Genomic DNA, 17,230 nt, shown 5'->3' on the forward strand with positions numbered 1-17,230 from the left:
GTGTTGTCCAATAACCCGGACATGTGTATGTTAACTTAACAGTAGTCCGAGCAATAACCCATGGCAATGCCAGATGTTTTTTTCTGCTTGTGTGTGTGTGTGTGTGTGTGTGTGTGTGTGTGTGTGTGTGTGTGTGTGTGTGTGTGTGTGTGTGTGTGTGTGTGTGTGTGTGTGTGTGTGTGTGTGTGTGTGTCTGTGTATGTTTGCAGTATGTGAATTGCTAGAGAAAGTTCAGCTCAAATGGGAATGAAGAAACCAATAAAGGCATGAAATGTTGGCCCCTGTGAACAAAAGTAGTTTATCCTCCAATTTCCTGCTACTGAGACTCCCATGCTCAGTGCTGCCTGGGACGTCTATTAATTGCACTTGATCTGTAAGAGAAGTACAAGAGAACTACTGTACTGTAGCTCTGCTGCGCCGCTCTGAGCCACAGGACACAGGTGGAAGAGAGAGAGAGCGAGCAGCTGTTCTCTCAGTGCTTAAGTTTACACTCCTGTCCCAACGGTGTCGTGCGCCGAAAATTGCCGATATATGAGCGCACAACGTGTCGCATGGCGACACGTTCTGGGCTTGTAGATCGGCTATTTTCGGCGCGTGACACCGCTTTCCGACATACTACAAATGAGGCGTCAGACACCCACGAACGCACGGACACACACTGCATATACACACGTTAAATCACTTGGCAGCGGAGGCACACAAAGAGGGAACATTTGTGCAGAGTAGTTATTTTCAACACTTCTCAGACAGATGTGTTGGACTGCAACTGGGCTGCTGCTGATCTGCAGATGATGATGATACTGTATGCACTGTGTTAAAAGATCCTTTACCAGGACATAAACCCTAACCAAAATCTCAGTATGTATATATATATATATATATTTGTATAATTTTCAGAAGAAATCCTGCAATGCTGAAGTCCTGAGCTTCTCATTTTGGCATACTGGAGTGTGTGTGCGCGAGAGCGTGCATGCATGATACCATTCACACATGTCTTGTCTGTGGCTCTACATGTAGCTAGGTACGGTCATTAACAGCTGTGTTGGCCCCTAGAACACCTGCAATAACAATTCTGTCTGTAGCAGGGTAGCTAGCAGCTTCTCTCTCTCTCTTGCCTACAGACCATGAGTCATGTAACCTGATCCAGCCTCTCCTCTACCTAAAGCTCTCAGAGCTACCACAGAGGCCAGGCTCGAGCAAAAACACAGGAGCAGGGAGAGAAGCCTCCCTGTTAGAAATGGGCGAAGGATCGACTAAAGATAAGGTTTAAAGGTGTCTTCTTCACCTTTAAGTGTGAATTAATGACTACTGGTAGTGCTTTTAAAATCTGATCTGGAGGGTTAACCACTTAAACCTTATATACGTCAGTTGACCCGGGTCCCCAGGGGTCTATATAGCTTCTTTTTTTACCCTCTACAGCACATCTTCCCTCCCCCCAAAATAGTTGATAAACAAGCTTGCAATGCGCCGGATTGCAAGGTGTTGCGAGCTTGTAGATCTGCTATTTTCGCTGAGTGGTCATCTATTTTCGCCAAATGATCGCCTTGTATGACATGCCCACATTGCCCAGAATGGGGACGCTAAGGTTCATGCAGTGAAAACAGGGAATCCGGGAATGAGGGGGAGGGTAGTTCCGCGGTAGTCATGGTCCACGTCCTCCTGATGGTTCTCGGTTCTAGGAAAACGATTGCGATCATCGAATGTTATTGTCAGAAATATCTGTGAGGCTGCACCGCTTCCGTCTCCCTTTCAGCACTTGCCAAAAGTCACTGATGACAGATGAAAGGAGAGGAGACAAAGCGTGAGCAAGAGAATGAGAGCTGAATCACAGAAAGATTTGGCATCCATACAGTACTCAATGAGGCACTTGAAATAACTGACTTTAAGAGTTGTAGGGGCAGACAAACCAGAGAAGTATCTACAGCGTCCGTCCGTCTGTCTGTCTGTTACTCTACACTATAGACACAGTCAGACTACAGTATCTATCACACACTGGATCCCATTGTCCAGAGTAGTCCAGGTGGACAAAGCTAATTAACATGGGTTTAATGCTATGCTCTCAATGAATATGTGTTTAGAAAGTAAATAAGGTAGGTTTCTGGTAGGCAGGTCAGATAACAGGCCAATGTTAGGTTATACAAGTCAAAAAGACTATAGATTGAGCACATGAATCGATAGATTAGATATCACCTGTTTTGGCTGGTTCCCAGATCCTGCGATGCACAGTAAAACCTGCGTGTGTGTGTGTGTGTGTGTGTGTGTGTGTGTGTGAGAGAGCGAGTGTGCGTGTGTGAATATGGGGTGGGGGGGGCAACCTGTTTTCCCCCTGTGTCATTCCACTATTAATATTCCTATTGGCTTATTGAAAGGGGAACCAGCCTGGCCTGGCCGTACATTTTCCAAGCCTGTTTCCAGATAAAGTGTTGGGCCAGTGTTGGTTGACTGGGAGCTATTGTTGGATGTCCAGAGAGGCCTACTGACTGACTCAGTCAACGTCATCACAGCACCTGACTAAAACGCTGACCTGAAGGTTACGTCTGAATAAAGAAACAGAACTGAACTCCAAACACGCAGCAACAATATCAAATGATGTGCTCCAGTTATCCTCATTATTATTAAAAGGTAGTGTAAAGTGATGTTTCTTTGTTAACATAAGTGCTATAGTGCTATATTCTGATAGTAATCATTGCTTTAGAGTGTTTGTTCAGTTAAAGTCTCCCCGTCTCTCCAGCTCAGAAAATGCATTTTCAGGTCGGGGTGCACTCATGCACTATCCAATCAGGAGAGAGAACTCATACAGGATACAGGATGAACAAGTGAAATTTGAAGTAATAATACAAAGAAATGAGAAGACAAAATTGGAACTGGAACACTATAACATTGAAGCTGGTAAATGGGTAACATCTCCTGATTGGCCGAAATTGGCAACCCACCTGAAATAAAAATGTACTTTCTGTTTATTAAAGAGCTGGAGAGACAGGGAGGCAACAAACACTGTATAACAATGATTACTATCAGAACATAGAGCTTTAATATTTCAACAAAACACTTTTTGTTTTAACCAGAAAATATCACTTGCCCTACCTTTAACTAAATTACTATTTTTTTTCCCCCGCTCTAAATGTTCTTGCTAAAGTTCACTTCATTCTGCATTGCTTGTTCCAGGATGTCACTCAGTCTATAATTACCAGATTAGTGCAGCTATGGATAAGAGATGGTCTTGTGATGGTGGACCCCCTGGATATGATCTATGCAAAACTACCCTTTCCCCTGGCTTTACTGGGTGTCCACCTCCTCCTCCTCTAGCCCTGGGATCAAAATGCAAAGCTCTGATGTCAGCACATTTCCTTGCAGACACACTCACAGGCAGTGGTGTACAGTACACAAAGTACATTTACTTAGTACTGTACTTAAGTAAATTTGTTGAGTATCTGTACTTTACAAATATTGCAGTTTTGAATTAACATTACATTATGAATTAACCACTTCACCCTATTTTAAAAAGTAGTGAAAATAGCTCACTTCTGAGCTTGTAGATCTGCTACTTTCACTATTTATTTATTTTCGTATTTCAGAATTTCAATACAGCAATGCATTGATATTAAAAAGATTTTTCTAAATGTATTTTTCAAGCAAGTACTTGACAGAGCAACTTTCACTTGCAGTTGAGTAATATTTGACAAGGAGTAACTATACTTTGACTTGTCCAGCACAGCTCACAGGTAAGTAACACTCCCAGCACCCTCTGCTCCCCCGTCTGTGTGAAGAATGCACATATGAAATACATTTTAAAAACCTGTCATCAAAGACAGAGGGTTGAGCAAGGAAAACAACACGAGCAAGAGAGAAATGGATTTCATCTGTTTCCCCATCTCCGCTCACAGCTTGAGTGGCACTCACTGTCAGAGTCATTTAGTGGACAAGCGTGAGGGTCTGCTTGCAAATTCACCAAGAGACTTGGAAAGGAGTTTAGAACAAAGGCGTTCAGACCAAACTCTTGAGCTTCAAAGGAGAGTCAAAAGATGTCTCATTGATATATTCTGAGTGCGGCGAAAACCCCAGTGGAATGAAATCCTGTGTGATACAGATTTACGGAATTGCACACATTAAATTCTCTAAACGCTGTCTATGCATGTGGCTGCAGAAGGGAGGGTGTCGGTGAAGAATGTACAGGGTCATAAAACCAAACTGTAATAACCTTATGCCAACACTGTATCAGAAGAATAACATACTATATCACAGCTGGGTGCCCTGTTGAAATAACACCGAGGAGGATCGAATCTTTGGACTTTCCATTGAAACAGGTGTCACTGCACTGCTGGGTGGTCTCCGCCATCCTACAATAGATCTGCCTTGTTTTAATAACCCACTGAGTTACAGCATATAATCATAGCCTAACATCCTGCATCTGCATGCTACCTGTCTGCAAGACGTGTGTGTGTGTGGTGTGGTGTGTGTGAGAGAGAGAGAGAGAGACTTCATAAGTTCTGACTGAGACTTTCTATTTAACTTGAATCAACTTAAATCAATGACCTGAACTTTTTCTCACACACACACACACACACACACACACACACACACACACACACACACACACACACACACACACACACACAGCTGTCTTTTATTTGCCAGGATCCAGGATCCAGGCGCAGATGGAGATACAGTGTGAACTTTAACACACAGATTCTTGACATTCTTTACGGGTGTGAGTTACTCCCCAACCCGAACCCATGCTCTACTCTGACCCTCTCCTCTTCCCTTCCAGCGGGTCACTGTCATAGCGGCAGCCAGGCCAGGACGCCTGTCCCACATACAGGCTGCTATTGTCCTCTATCGGAACCTTTCTATCATTCACAGCTACACTGTAAAATCTGCAGTGTTAAAGCTGAAATCCCTAACTTTCATGTCCTACCGGGGATTCGAACTCGGGGCCTCTGCACAAGGGTTGAACTTTCTACTGCTGAGACAAGACCGAATGTCTTCTTAAGGCCAACATATACTCCTTCCGTCGTCGGAATATCTTACGGTTTCGGAAAGGCTTTTCGAATTATATTTCAAAGAGTAGGACTCTACTGGCGGTGCACGGGTTCCGAGGAAAAGTTCTGAGACCGCCTTTCCGAAGCTCGGAATGACGACAATTTGTAGTTATATTACCTCCCTTTCTGAAGAAAAGTTTGTACGTCGGAAGGAGTACAGTATGTATTGCAGGGGAGATATAATGTTTTTGAGCTTCAGGTAATAGCTCTTATTAACCACTAGTGTTCCTACCTGAACACAAGATCTAAATAGAAGAACGGTGAGGCCATCCCCAACCACCACAGTTGTGTAAGTTCTATTGTATTAACATGGAAAGTTTCCGGATTGCAGCTTTAATTTTACAATGAATGTAGAAATGGAACCAAGTGGACCCATAAGGGTTCATTTGGTTCCATTTATACACTCTCTGAGTCAAAAATGGATAAATTAGCACTGAGGTTTACTGTGTGTGTGGCCTCAGTTTCCGACTGTACCCGACTGTCCATGTTTGAGCTGTGTGTCATCAACATATTGTGCTATTTATGATGATGGGCCTTGTAGCGGCAAGTTCATTGCTTAATGTTAAAGGAATGCTAATTAAATCATATTACGCACTGGTTCAGTGTACTGTTGCAATGAAGGTACGAGAACATGAAGAATATCCTAGGCCTTGACAGAGTTACACAATGTTTGTGCAACAGAATAATATCTTAGCTAATAAAGTTCTGTTTACAGAAACAGTTCCACCAAGTGAGTCTTCAAGTCAATGTATAGCACAATTAAGCACTGTCCACTTCATATACAATCGTGGGATATTGTGAATGCATAGGATTCTTGAGGGTATTAAGTAATTCCTTTTTCTCTTACAGCTTGTAAGACGAAGGTAATAACACTGTTACTTAAGATTCAGGGTTTGAGTCCCACTTAAACCACTTGCACTAACACTGCATCCACCAAATGCATTTGACTTAGTTTGGATTAATCTTGCCCTTACTAATGGAATCTGCCCTACAGATAATTCAGTTCTCACCACCCTTTAATCACTCACTAAGGTAATAAGGACGAATATTACGATGAATAACAGTAGTGTGTTTTCTTACATCCACCCAAGTTATAGCTATAACTGTACACTCTGTCTGTCCCATTTCTCATATCACCCTCTTCCATTTCAAACAACCGACACATATAGGACTGTTTATCCACACTATAGATTTCAAATCTTCAGAGAGTCCCTGTAGTGTTTTCACAGTATCACAATACTGAGGCCATGATACGGTTGCAATTCTTATCATCTGATACTGTGATATATTATCTATCTTTCTTCTTCTCCTCTACTACAGTGAAAAGCTGAAATATTACAGTCTCTCTTTAGGCAATAAGTAAATGCAATTATTGTGCAATTGTGATTAAATACCAGTGAATTGCTGAGATTCATTATAAGATTATCATTTTTTTTACTAGACTAGACTCTAGTTCCACAACTTTACTACATAACTGCTTCAGCAGATTATTTGAGAATTTAAAAGCCGCTAGCTCCTGTCTGATATTGATCTCTTTAACTTCTGGTGCAGCTGTCTGTATTGCACATATATAGTCTGTGTCTAGCCTGATACTCCAGTGCAGAAAGCACTGCATGAGAATCAGTGTGGTTTGTTTTACATGGCCATCGATACGCTCAGCAATTAGTCAATTAGTCTGCCACTCTGGAGGCCCATTGCCATCCAACAAGCATTCAAGCCTTAAAACACACATTCTCTTCCTCCCATACACGCACACACTGACACGCACACACATACACATCAGCATGACATACCCCTAGAAGATTCAAGCACATTCTCATGCTGATCAATACTGCTTTTTAGCTAGCGAGTTTGTACACTCGTCACAATATTATCTGAGATATTATGTGACCTGAAGACATACTGTAAGAATAAAATCACTGAACAATCTTCACTACAGTACTGTATATCCCCATCAAGGAAATATCATCTCTCTGTGTTATACCCCATAATTATGTAAGGAACATTCTTGGAAATAATTCAATAAAAAATGTTTCAGCAAGACAGTAAGTTATAAAATAGTCCCTGTGACCTTGACTCACCATCCAAAGACAAGACATCAGAAAGCATTCTGTCATTGCGACGGTCCAGTATTCAAGACGTTGTCCTTCACTGTAATAGAAAGACAGAATGTGTTGAAAACAAATTATTAATTGGAAGAATACAATTAGAGGCAGCTTAAACTGACCATCCATGAGAAGATTATCAAAAGGACTGAAGCTTGAATTTGTCCAATTCAAGCTTACACTTGGGATCATTTCAAACTTGTGTTGTCACCTCATCATGTAAAATATGGTACTGTACGTGTTGAGGAATTCTGTATCAGTCAGTCAATTGTTAAGTCAGAGTCACTTACTTCACATTATACTGTAGGTAAGAAGTTTAATACATGAACTCGTGGGTACATTAAACCATTAAGACCGGGAAAGTATCTGTCATTTTAGATTTTAACCACTTTAGCCATTATTTTATACTTTGGCTATTCAAAAATAGCAGATATACTGTACAAGCTCATGAGCTTGTAGATCTGCTATTTTTGAAAAATCGTGAACATTTGTGCAAATCTTTGAATTTATATAGGCTATTTTTAAAGCGAACATTTCTAACTCAAATCTTTGCTTCTGGGAGTCCCTGGAACTAAATATTTTGAGATGGCAGTCCTCGGCCAAATAAATATGATGTTGGGGTCCTTTACATGAAAAGGTTTGAGAACCACTGATATTATAACACAAGTGTTTCAGAAAACTGTTAGGATTTAGAAGACATTTGTAGAATCGGCCTCAGGTCTGAAACGGGTTAACAGTACAGTTAGTTCTCTAACAAAAGCAGGGAGAAAGCTATATAATATATGATAAGGGACAAACTGCTTGTGCCACGAGACCAAACTCTACGCAGAACAATAGATACCAGGCCTATGCCAGGGCATCTTGACTCTTTGATATTTAATATAAGTGGTACAGTACTTTGTCCATACTTTTTCCAGATACAGTAGGCATACAGATCTTTAGGTGAATACCTTTAATCACTGGGTCTTTTAGCCACAACCTACAGCCCCCCATTTCTGTTCCCCTCTTTCCATCCCTAATAACAGGATGTCAGTTGCCTCTGTCAGGGTTGCTGACCTCCCAGGCAAAGAGAACACCAGCTTGCAGCTTGAAGCAATTCCTGCATGCCTGCTTTTTCCCCCTCATCAGTCACTGGAGACGAGAGCGTATGAGAGAAAAGAAGGGCGTCTGTATTTTGGTCTGAGGGTTGGGTCTGGATTAGCGCTAATTATCAGTGAGCCTAGTGGACCCTAAAGGAAAGGAGAGGATTACTCAAAAGTGGAACAAGATGAGCCACACTGCTCCAGCATCTTCCAGCCGATAGGAACCAGAGCAGGTCATCTGGATTACTGGAATTCTGGACCAAATGGCAAGACCATACCAGACCAAATCCTGTCTAACAATAAAGATATTCTTAAATTGGGGTCCCAGGGATACAAATCTCTGAGGTAGAAAATCTCATCAAATTGGGCGTCTTGAGAATCACTGATGTCTGATTATCTATGACTTAGCCATCAGGGTTATCAGCACTATTATTTATGGTGTATCATTGGTGTGTTGTTTGAGAATCCAGTAAAGTTTACAAGATCTTGATCACCTCAAGGTGATCAAAAGTGGAACAAGATGAGCTACATTCCTCTAGCATGTTCCGGCTGATAGGAACCAGAGGACCCAGGTCATCCTCTTAGAGGGATATTACTGACTGATTAACACTCTTTTTTTTTGCTAAGAAAGTAATTGGTTTAAAGTGAAAGCAGTTCTTCACTAGGCTCAGTCAAATAAGACACCATGCCAAAGATTTGAAACTGTGTCAGTGTTTACATAAGAAGTGTTGCATTACAATAAGCTCTCATTCCAGGTGTAATGATGAAATATTTACAATACAATCATTTGGTGGGTTTCCAAGAGCTACATAAATAAATCTACTCAAGTCGAGACTAATGCGCACACCCTTACGGCTCAATTTTTACACTTCCTGACACATTTATGCACATTACATTTACAGCATAGGAAGTAGATGGTCTCCTTTGCCTTGTCTTAATGTTGAAATTGATTTCAGTTCATCAGAAGAGTTATGAGGGATTGGAGCAGCAGAATGATGCATCTCATCCATCTGTTGTTCTTTCTTCTCTTCTCTCCATCCTGCTCTCTATCCCCCCTGGGGGCAAGAGGGGTGAGGCTGTCTGGACAAAAGCGCAGTCCTGCAGTGCAGCATCCTAAGCAGCAGCATCTATGACGCCACTGTTGTAGAACGGTGGTAAATTAAGCTATCTGTGGTGATTCCATTGGGGCGTAAGGGTGTGCATGGGGACTACAGAGTGTCAGTGTGTGGAAACAACATGTATCCACTGGCAGAGAGAAGCAATTGAATGATGGATTGAAAAGCCATTCATGCGGACAGCCTTGCTGCTATCAGATGCTCCTAGACCTAGAATCTAGGTCCTAGATCAGCGTGTATAGTGTGCTTGTCTGAGAGTGCATGTGCGGGTGTGTGCATGCGAGCGCATAGACTCCCACTCCCCCTTTCAAACACAGTGAGAGGAAACTAAAGGGAATCATAAAGAAGAGACCGGCTAAAGTTTTTGTGACTGGAAAAGACATTGAAAGAATACTGATATCCTGCCTTCTGTTTTTTTTGTGTCTTCTCCTCTGTCAAGCCCCTGGGAGGTAAAGCTCTGACTAGGGCTCTATAAGGCCTGGTCTGGCTCTCTGACAAGCTATGTCTCTGTCTGGCTCCAACACTTACTCCGTCTGACAGTCTAATGCCGACACCGCACTGCAGAATGAATAGAACAGCAGTCAGCGGGCGATGATAGACACCTATGTCGCTCAGAACTTCAGTACCTAGTTTTACATTTTTTCTTCTATCCTCTGAGCCCAGAGTTCATTCTCTCTTTATAAACATCATTCAAAGTTTAAGGAAAACCACCCCTTCCCCCACCTTCCCTCATCCGCCCTTCTTATCCTCTCCTTACAAATACTGGGCCTATTTAGCTCGTTAATATGCACCCAGATTCTCTGCTATGATTGGCTGTCCTCACTTCCTGTAATTATAAGGGAGGAAACAGGGGTGAGGGGTCGCAGCTTGCTAAGTTTAGCCCTGCGGACAAACCCAGACTCGGACCAATATCTACTTGTGTACGTTTGCATGTGTGTGTGTGTGTGTGTGTGTCTTTGCTAGAGCATACAGATCACCCCTTAATGTGCCTCCATGTGCAAGACCAGCTGGTGTCCTCCTTGTGACAGTGTGTTGAGATGCAGATGTGCATTCTGGCCCAGGTCTAATTCATGCTTCGTCGACGCATGACGGCATGACATGCATAAAAATAACAGATCTAAAAGCTCACAATGCACCAAATCCGCGACATGCTGTGAGCTTGTAAATCTGCCGTTTTCTGCACACTACACCGTCGTATGACAAAGCATAAATCCAGCTTCAAAGTCAAAGCATAAAAAGCTGGGAACTGATTCCTCTAAACCTCGCCAATCTGTCCTAATCTTGATTTCAGGATATTCAGTAATATGCAGGAACGCTCAATAATCTCTCATGGATAGAAATTGTAAAAACATGGGAAATGGTTAGGGAACTGGCGTTACAAAATGCCCTGTTTGTTCAGGTTAATTTACATAATTTTGGACCAGATTTCTTTTTACACCCTTACAGTACTGTAGGTGAACTTGCGAAGTCTGGAAGTTTGAATTTCAGATAAATAAGGTTCTTTGACCTTGAGGAGATATTCTCTAGTTCAATGGTTCTCAACATGGGGTCCGGGGACCCTCAGGGGTCGTTGAGGGGGTTCCAGGGGGTCCCCAGCTAAATTATCGATACTTAATCAAGTCACCATTGTTACCAATCAAGTCACCATTATAAGTAAATAATCAAGAGAATGTAAAAGAATGCTATTTTGATCAGTTTCACTTGACTGTTATCGCTAGGTTAGTGCAGTACAGAGACAGTAAAGGATTTCTGGACCAAATGACAAACCATATTGGACCAAATCACATAAATAAATCTTGTCAAATAGTGGACTAATGCATAGGAAATTGGGCATCCTTGAAATGACAAAGGTTGAGAATCACTGATGATGTCTGATCATCTATAACTATATGGTGTATAATTGGTTGTGTCGTCAGAGGATTCAAGAAAGATTGCCGTAGTGTCAACCTCAGATCTTGGTTACCTCAAACTACTGTCACAACAGGCAGTAGATCCTGGCTGGACCCCAGCATCACAGCCGTTTTCATAGAGGCATGGCTGCCTTCATTCTGCTACCATAACAAGACCTCCCAAGCCCGCTGTGGGTACAGCACGCACACGCACGCGCACACACACACACACACACACACACACACACACACACACACACACACACACACACACACACACACACACACACACACACACACACACACACACACACACACACACACACACACACACACACACACACACACACACACACACACACACACAAGTGCCAGGGAGCCCAACACACTGAAACACTCCATGCTTCAGTCTGTGGTAGGCCACAGAAACACTCGCTTGCCAGGAGTGCATGCAGCCCTGCCTGACATCCCATCCCCATCCTTTGCATCTCTGATGACGGCCCGTGTTTCCGCCAGGGGCAGAATCGGGGCAAGGACTGGGTGGTAGTTGGATCTCTCTCCCTGTGGTTAATGCTAAGCCCACACACTAAGGCCTGATTCATGCTTCGTCACACGACGGCGTCGGGCGCCAAAAATAGCAGACCTTCGAGCTCACAACGCGTCGCGGATGCGACGCGTTGTGAGCTTGTAGGTCTGCTATTTTCGGTATGTGACACCATCCAATCGCATAAATCAGCCATAACTCAGCCCTCCTTCAATGGGCCTTTCTGTAGAAGTACAAGACAGGGCCACGCTGGTCTCTTCGGAGAAGACACCGCGGCGCAGATCAACATGAAGTATATGTGGCAGGGCTGCCACTGGTCTGTCTCTGAGCTGCTGCTGATATAAACGTTATAGCAACTGTATATGGAGCTCAGTGATGTTAAAGAGATCAGCTGTGGTCTGCTGGAGCTCTGTGATCCACTGCAGAACATAGAGAGGCTTTTGTGTGTCACTCTTTAAAAGAGCAGTTCAGCAGCAGTCAAATGTCCCCATTGACCCCATGCCACAATATGTATTGGCAATGGGGGGTTGTGTATGCTATGCTCACTGACAGTCACAGAACTACAACACAAAGACAATGTTTATAATCTCTCTCACGTGCGCGCACACACACACACACACACACACACACACACACACACACACAGGTAGCGTCGGCTGTTGGTAGATTCCACCGGTGAGAAGTGCCTTCTTGTATGCAAGCTACATAGTTCACAGAAGTTGCAAATGCAACCACACTGCACCTACTACATTGACGATGGTAGTTACAACGGGGCAGTTTAACGTCATGCCCAGGACAGTCACAGAACTACAACACAAAGACAATGTTTATAATCTCTCTCACGTGCGCACGCGCACACACACACACACACACACACACACACACACACACACACACACACACACACACACACACACACACACACACACACACACACACACACACACACACACACACACACACACACACACACACACACACACACACACACACACACACACACACACACACACACACAACCAGTATACTGGGCCATGAGATCTGGATCTAGATAAGAGAGGGCATTATTAAACCACAACTTCCACACCCATTTAAATAATGCCCAGCAACAATTGAGCATCCATTTCCATTCTCTGTTTTTGTATTATATAGAATATATATAGAATATATTATAGAGAATACATAAAATTATCTAAAATACTTATCAAAGCTTTAGGCTACTGTATGTGTCTTAGTCATCATAAACTCTACCTCTAGGATTTTAAACTTCAACAAGGTCATATCATGGCTTAATTCTGCCTGAATATGTAACTATTAGAAAAGCTTAATAAAAGTGTCTTGATTGACTTAAGCCTTATCAGCTTACTAAAGTATATTATTCAATCATACCCCAATAAGTCTCTATTAGCCTACTCCCGAGTTGATCTCAATACAGAGCAGTGGTGTAAAGTAACTAAGTACATTACTCAAGTACTGTACTTAAGTATTTTTTACTTTACTGGAGTATTTCCAATTTTCTGTACTTTTACTTCTCGTTACTTTGTAGATTTTGATTATTATTACAAAATATGCATTAACCACCTCAGCCCTAAATACATTTCGGCCATTTAAAAAAAAGCAGATCTACTGTACAAGCTCACAATGCGTCGCATCACAAGGCATTGTGAGCTTGTAGATCTATTTTCAGCTATTTTATCGGCTATTTTCAAAATATTTGTATACATTTTATACATTTGAATACTTGTGAAATGGGACATTCTGCATAATGAGTACTTTAACCTTTTGGTACTTTAAGTACATGTTGATACCAATACCTTTGTACTTTTACTCAATTAAATGTTGAATTCCACACTTTTACTTGTAACCAGAGTACTTCTACATTGCAGTATTGATACTTTTACTAAAGACCACTAATAGAGAGGAAAATAGCTTCTTCTGATCCTTATCATTGGTGACATCAAGATTTACTGAGTGGTGATAATTGGGCCAATTGCTGATAAGCAGCAGCAGCAGCACAGCAGCCTCCTCCAATCTCAGTGTTGGGGGTCCCGCTGCTGATAGCGCCCAGGTGCTGCTAGGGGGGGGGGGCATCAAACTCAGTGCATGCGGTAAAAACACACCGTTTTGGAAGCCAGGAGCAACAGTAACACCATCACGAGAAACTAACAAACAAACAAAGAAATAAACCGTTGCCGTGTCTATGTTTTATTTTTTGACAAAGGCATTAAGGCAAATATGATGGAAGCTCGCCACAGCTGCGTTCAAAAACTGCATCGCACACCGCGAGTGAGAGAGAGCGAGCGAGAGAGAGAGAGCGCGCCCCTGTTTAAAAGGCAAAAACAAACCTACCTCTTCCTCCTCAAAACACAGGGTCCAGTTGGATCTGTAGCCTTGAACTTGACGCAAGTCCTCTGTTGTAGTTGCAGTGTTTGCATGTGTTGTGCGGCTCTATCTTCTTACGGGCAGACTCTCCCAAGTGGACTATTAGGCTATAAGCTCTTTCAGACTAGTTGGTCTTGTGTCGACTCCACTCCACTGAATCCAGTCCAGTGTGTAGGGCTCCCACCTCTGTCGTCTTGGAGAAGTGCATTCTGTATCATTCTGAACCTTCTTTAATTGCAAGGACAGGACCCTAGTGTGATGTGCATTATAGGCCATAGGTTCTCAAACATTTTCACGTTAAGGACCCCCAAATAGATGTATATATTTGGCCATGGAGAGAAGGTTTTGTGCCAAGGACCCCCAGAAGAGAAGTTTTGTGTTAATTTTTTTTTTTTTTTTAAATCAAGTTTCATATTTATGTTGGCTATTCAAAAATAGCAGATGTACAAAGCTCATGCCGTGCTACAAGCTTGTACTGTACATCTGCTATTTTTTAATAGCCAACATATAAATGGATAAAGTGGTTAAAATGATTGAGACACTAAACCCATTTAGAACCTCTCCAGGGTGAGGTTCCGATTGGAGCTAATTGAGACACTAGGTTAGCTACTTTAGCTGGGAGTGGGGATCCTGTGGAACTACCCCAAGGACCCCACTTTGATTGATTGGTTTCATACGTTTTCTTTTTATCTCCAGGACCCCATCTATACACTGTTTAACATCCTCAGTGTTAATCTAACTCTGAAAAGGGTCCATAATAACTATAATTTAACTGGGGACCCCTGGAACTCCACCTAGGACCCCTGGGGGTCCCCGGACACCACATTTAGAACCACTGGCTTAAGACATTAGCATCTTTGTTTTACCCTCTCAGATTTTTCCCTACATTACATGGTCAAAACTCCACCGACCAGTCACCAGGAATAGCTACATCTGTGCCTAGTAAGCGGGTGTTGTTCCCATTGTTCCCATAGTTTTCCATATTAATTTAACAGACAGTTTTTCACAACATGCCATAGTTTTACATGACATAGTAGGGAACACTCACACAGGTGTTACCAATGATTCCATTAGTGTAGCAGAGTATTTCCAGCATGCCAACATGCATAACATCAGCACCTCCACTGTTTGACCTGTATGGAACACAACCTTAATTAAGCTTATCATTGGTGCCACCGATTTGTACCCTACTATTTCTAAACTGCTGCTGTGGAAAAAGGTCTATTGTACAAGGATTGAATGATTGATTTATTGAGTGATTGAATTTTTCATTGCAAATACATTCAAAGGGATAAAAACACATTGTGGTAGCGTGAGCACACTAAAGCTTCTTGCATACCGGTCACTTTATTTCACTTAAATTCCTAAATTGCTGACTATAAACTCTGACTATAACATACAGTAGGGTGCATGTACAGTACATAGTCCATACTTGAATTAATACAAATGGTAAGGTGTATGCAGTAGAGTGACACATTTGCTATTTGTGGTTTATTCTAACACCAGACACCATTATTTCATGAATATTAGATTCAAGGCTCTACAATGAATCCTACAATGAATGTAGATATACACAGTGCAAACGCATGACATAAGTGTCTTTATGTTTAACTCTTTTATTTGAATTCAGAAGAAAACTGTGTGTTCTTTCCCCCCATGAAATAAAAACCCCATACATTGCACTGAATGTAAACAGTATGTGCATATACAGTATGTGCATATACTTAAACAGCACTGAAATTGTACTGACAGGAGAAAGGAATATTGACAGCCGAGCTCAGATTGTCTTTGTGTATGCTATGTCAGGGTAAAATGATGGAAATTCAGAAGAAAAAATAAACTTAAGAAACATGAAATAATCATAAAAAAGGCAAACTCTAAGGTGTCTCTTTTGTCTCTGGATCCATATGTACTGTAATTGTTTGTTTGTTTTTTCAACAAGAAAAACATGCAAGTTTACATCATGTGGGAACCGATTTGAACCATGACACTATATATCATAAAATAAACATGATCAACAGAATAGCATTTCTCATTCTCCCCTATCAGTGTGGCAAACTAACCTAGAATGTGCAAAAATGCCTATCAGAGAGCCCAAAACACCTACAGCCAATATAAATAGCCCAGGATAAATAGAAACCAACAGACCCCTGCAGAGAGAGGGGGATATACCTTCAGACATACTTCCAATATATTCATTGATATAATTACTGTACTTTGATGACCTAAACCACGTGGTTTGCAAACTTTCAACAACCCCTATAACTCTGAGAGTGTACAAAAGGGTCCATTTGGTTCCTCTTGTACACTCTGTCTCCCTCTCAGACCTGTAAGGGTCCGTTTTGGAACCCCCTCAAGGAACGCTGAGGGTCCCTGGACGCCACTTTGAGAACCACTGACGTAACCAATACTCGGGTGACATTAAGGCAAAAGGTAAATTCAAACTATACCAAGATGACCAAAATAATATAGAGCTTACAGCAGAACCCATAACCCAACGTCTCAATAGACAGTCCAGGGTTCGACCGCCAGTGGGGATTTGCTTTATCCCTGCTTCGGGTCAGACTGAATTAAACACAAATGAAGACTGTGTATTTAATACAAAATGTTAACCACGTTAACCCTGGCAAATTTGACAATATTTGTCACAAATTGTCAAGATTTTTCTAAATCTTTAAAAAAATAAAATGTATAACATAGAATAAAAAAATAGCACAAAAAACACATTGCAAGTTTGTTAATTGGCTATTCTCACTATTTATCAAAGTTTGTACAGGGCTTAAGTGGTTAATGTCTTTTTTTTGCTCGTTTTTTTACTAATCGAACCCTGGAAGACACAATTAATTAAACCAGAATAGTTTCCTTTATGATAAAATGGCAAAAGAATATAAACAGCTGATGGACAGATTGTTGTGACTCTTGCCCCTGGACATTCTTAGTGCTGAGGGCAGGTTAGATTTTGACAGTGTTGGCATGTTTCTTGCACAGAGGCTTGTCCTTCTTAGAGAAGAATGCTTGGCCTTCCAGACTGGTGCTGCACACCTACAGTATGGGGAGAAAAACATGCTTTAATT

At 41.9% G+C, this 17,230-nt stretch overlaps 2 protein-coding genes across 7 annotated transcripts in view; both read right to left on the minus strand.

Moving 5' to 3' along the window:
* Positions 1 to 14,230, minus strand: part of LOC311038316 (bone morphogenetic protein receptor type-1B-like) — an 86,213-nt gene extending 71,983 nt beyond the window's left edge. The window contains exons 1-2 of the mRNA XM_084047766.1: positions 14,124 to 14,230; positions 7,121 to 7,190 (exon numbers count right to left, since the gene is read on the minus strand). The gene's annotated coding sequence lies outside the window, so the exon portion shown is untranslated. The remainder of the gene's footprint in view (positions 1 to 7,120; positions 7,191 to 14,123) is intronic.
* Positions 14,231 to 15,748: 1,518 nt separating this feature from the next.
* pdlim5b (PDZ and LIM domain 5b) overlaps positions 15,749 to 17,230 on the minus strand; it is a 79,736-nt gene continuing 78,254 nt past the window's right edge. For all 6 annotated transcript variants that reach the window (XM_084047756.1, XM_084047755.1, XM_084047754.1 and 3 more), the window contains one exon: positions 15,749 to 17,198. In XM_084047756.1, the coding sequence (XP_083903882.1) occupies positions 17,109 to 17,198 (90 nt within the window). In that variant the 3' untranslated portion in view covers positions 15,749 to 17,108. The remainder of the gene's footprint in view (positions 17,199 to 17,230) is intronic.

This window comes from Gymnoscopelus microlampas (assembly GCF_963454915.1).
Source record: "Gymnoscopelus microlampas genome assembly, chromosome: 21".
NCBI lineage: Eukaryota > Metazoa > Chordata > Actinopteri > Myctophiformes > Myctophidae > Gymnoscopelus > Gymnoscopelus microlampas.